Raw genomic sequence first — 3,662 nt, 5'->3', positions numbered from 1 at the left:
GCTTATAGTGACTTGTGTTATCCTGAGCTATCTTTATAGTTATGCTGCTATGGGTTTAAACTGCTGGAGGACAGAAAAGCCATTTTTCCTCTCTGTTTAATTATATCTCTATTCTATCATTCTGAATTATTTGTTAGTTTAACTTTTAACTTTATGCCCTCTCTGCTTATAGTAGCTACATCTGGCCTCTATAGACGAGTTGTGCCTCTTTTTCAGTGTTTAGTCCTGTTTCTCTCTTAGACATACTGTAGCTATGGGCTCAGCTTTTACTGTCACTAACTCGACGTTCTCTCTTTCATCCTTTGACATGAAAACTGGCTCGGAGCTCGTCTGATTAACTGTTTCTTTCCCAGACAGAGCCACCTGTGGAGCTAGTTTACTGTTAGCTGTTCTAATATAGAAAGTATCTATAGATCTGTGCTTCTCTGTTCCCTTTGTTGCGTCTGCTAGAGAGATTGCTCTAGAGTCAACAGCATAGGGAAATTGAATATCTAGTGTCTCTACCTGCTCATTCAGGAGGAGTGAATCCTGCAACGTCAGTGACTGGATGCAATCAGCTGGTCTTCCTTAGAAAACTGAACAAATCAGACTGAATCGTTTGTTTGAATCAGCTCTATAAAGATGAAAGATGCTCTTTTATTGTGAATTTATATAAATCAACTGAATTGAATTGAGTTTGTTTCTGTTGCTGAAGCAGAGATTTCTAATAATTGGAGGAAACGTCCTTTGAGGACTGAGTAGGATGTTAGGTGGTGGGGTGTTTATTAACCCATTTTCTCCTGTGGATGGAACATCATGGAGCCTGAAGCAGCTCCAACCTTGGAGAACATCTGCTTTGGAACGTCTCCCAACACATCTCACAATGACTGCCTCCGTTTTATCAGCTTTCATCTCACACTGATCAGGGATCAGGGATTCTTCTTACAGCCAATGAGTCAACATGCTCCTAACTAAAGGAGCGTCACTCTGAGAACGGCGTTTGGCTCTGGATTGGTTCCCAGGTGACCATTTCTGTGACTTTTGTGTTGCAGGAGAACGCCCAGTATGGAGAACACATCTGGTTTGAGGCCAGTGTTTCTGGAGACTTCTGTTATGTTGGGGAGCAGTTCTGTGTGGCCAAGTCTCTGGTGAGTTCAGAGGAGGAAGGGGAGCGAGATTAAGCTTTAATTAGCCTTCCTTATGACCTGATCTGGTTTTATTTCCTCCAGCAAAAGTCTGTACCAAGGAAGAAATGTGCTGGATGTAAGATATCTGTGCACGTCATGTGCATGGAGCAGCTGGAGAAGGTAAACAAGCTCCGTCTCTGAACCGTTCTCACATGTTTCCCTTCATCAGCTCACAGTTTCTGTCCTCTGCTCAGATTAGCTTCAGGTGCAAACCGTCTTTCAGGGAACCGGCATGCAGAGCCGCCAGAGAGGTAAGCAGGCGCCACCTGAAAGCGCTCAGAGCCGAGTAACGTTCAGGTAAATGATGCTCAGCAAATGTGTCGTTCTGCAGGCCAACGTGGTTCGGCATCATTGGGTCCATAGGAGGCGGCAGACCGGGAAGTGTCGGCAGTGTGGGAAGGTCGGTCTTTTCTCTCTTCTGCTCTCCTTCACGTTTACCGCTCTGTGAACTCTCTTCTCCCGCAGTGTTGGGAAAAATAAGCAGTTCATCAAAAGATGCATCTGACGGATGGGAATGTTTTGCTATTTCGCAGCAGCACCTCATATATAGGAATGAAGCAAACATTTCCCCAAAAGCAGGCTGATTTTAAGACGTATTTACAGCAGAAAAACTATTTAAAGTCGTAGAGAAGTGGCCGTTCCAACTGCTGCATTTCCGAATTCTCTCGAGTGGTGCCCGACTTTACACAAGTGAATAAACTGAATGTGATTGGTCGTTTATCAAGGGGGGCGGGATTGTTGTGGCGGAAGGTTCTCAAGCAAGTTTGGTTGTGGTCAGTGTCTTGGAAGCATCTTGCTAACCAGTTAGCAACTTAGTGCTAGTAGGTTCCCAATGGGAAATTCCATTGGGACCAAGTAGCACTAAATTGGTGACTTAGAAACGACGCTGTCAAGGAACGCTATGGACAGAGGAAACATGCAAGAGGAGGAGCGTTTAGTGTCGGAGGTCGTGGATGAGTCTCCTCCGTCATCCATTTTTTATTTAGAGGACAGTATCTGATAAAGAATACATGTTTAAGCCAGAATGATTTGATATTTAAATGTGGCTTCCCTACGACTTTAAAACTGAGGTTCTCACAGAAAGTTAGACTTCTATTTGCTTTTCATAGATTTTTACACAGAAACCATTTAGGTTAGTCTTTTTTTTTCAAGTTTTTCTCTGATCAGCTGGGGCGATGTATCACTCTGGATTCTGTAAAATATTCAGAAACCTCTTCAGCTTAAACTGCTCTCAAGGCTGCAGTCTTACCTCAGCCTCTACAGTTTACACACAAGCATAATACTAACATTTTTTTATTAAAACCGCCTACACTGCAAAATATATAAATCTAACTAAGTCATTTTTTCTTAAAATAAGTGCATTTTTTCTTGAATTGAGGGGGAGAGGGAGATACTTTGCCAATGGAATAAGACAATTTATATTTGAAATAAAAAAAAGACATTGCATTGTCTCATTTTAAGTGTGTCTTATCTAATTATTTTATTTTAAGAGTAAAAATACTCATTCCATTGGCAATCATCTTATTTACCTGCTCAAATTAAGGGTAAATACACTTTATTTAAGACATTTTTTTTCTAGACCATTTTTGCAGTGTATAGGGCGGAAGGTGCTCTAAACTCTCATTCTCTGCCTTTAAACCTCAGCTCTAAATTATTATGGCACCAAAGGGTCTGAAACAAACAATATTAGCATGTTATCATCCTAACCGTCCTTCTGAAGTGTTTTAAAGTGTAAAGCTCCTAATCTAATAGAGCTTTTAAGAAGGAGAAGTTTGAGGTTAGAAGTCTTTCTTCCTACACTGGAAAAACAATCTAGAAATACATAGAAATGTCTTAGATTAAGTGTATTTACCCTGAATTTGAGTAGGTAAATGAGGTTGTTTGCCAATGGAAAGAGTATTTTCACTCTTAAAATAAGATAATTAGATAAAATGAACTTGAAATAAGACAATGCAATTGTGTTTTCTTCATTTTAATGTTATTTGTCTTGTTCCATTTGCAAAATGTCAAAAAAAATACACTATATTTTAATAAAAAATGACTTTAGATTTAAATGTTTTGCTGTGTATTATAGATGTTCCTACAACAGATGGAGGCTTCTCTGGTTTTGTTAGAAATATCTGGAAAAGCAAAGCAAATCAAAGAATGACTCAACAACTGCAGTCTGCACGCATGTAATAAATTCACAAACCTTAGTACTAAACTCATTGGCTACTGTGTTCATATAGAAGAAAAGCGTATAAAATGATGCCATGACATCACCGTTCAGATTTTAGTTTGAGAAACACTCAGAAACTTGAAATGATTCACTTCTAAACATATTGAGATTAACTGGAACGTGTTCAAACTAATTTGTGATTCAAATCCAAGGAGTAAAAAATATATATATATTTGGTAAAATAATTTTATAATGAATGGTTTGCTCAATTAGTAATCAGTAACTGTTCAGAATTTTTTTTTTTTAAACTTCAGTTGTTGTTCCTGATGGAATAACTA

At 39.0% G+C, this 3,662-nt stretch overlaps 1 protein-coding gene across 3 annotated transcripts in view; it reads left to right on the top strand.

Annotated features, from left to right (window-relative positions):
* Positions 1-3,662, top strand: part of dgkz (diacylglycerol kinase, zeta) — a 100,160-nt gene that overhangs the window by 62,647 nt on the left and 33,851 nt on the right. For all 3 annotated transcript variants that reach the window (XM_015399048.1, XM_015399047.1, XM_015399050.1), the window contains exons 3-6: positions 1,032-1,127; positions 1,209-1,286; positions 1,361-1,417; positions 1,498-1,566. In XM_015399048.1, the coding sequence (XP_015254534.1) occupies positions 1,032-1,127; positions 1,209-1,286; positions 1,361-1,417; positions 1,498-1,566 (300 nt within the window). The remainder of the gene's footprint in view (positions 1-1,031; positions 1,128-1,208; positions 1,287-1,360; positions 1,418-1,497; positions 1,567-3,662) is intronic.

This window comes from Cyprinodon variegatus, unplaced genomic scaffold (genome assembly GCF_000732505.1).
Source record: "Cyprinodon variegatus isolate N-32 unplaced genomic scaffold, C_variegatus-1.0 Scaffold984, whole genome shotgun sequence".
In the NCBI taxonomy this organism is placed as follows: Eukaryota; Metazoa; Chordata; class Actinopteri; order Cyprinodontiformes; family Cyprinodontidae; genus Cyprinodon; species Cyprinodon variegatus.
Note: the sequence above shows the minus strand (reverse complement) of the source record. Positions and strands in the feature narration are given on the sequence as shown.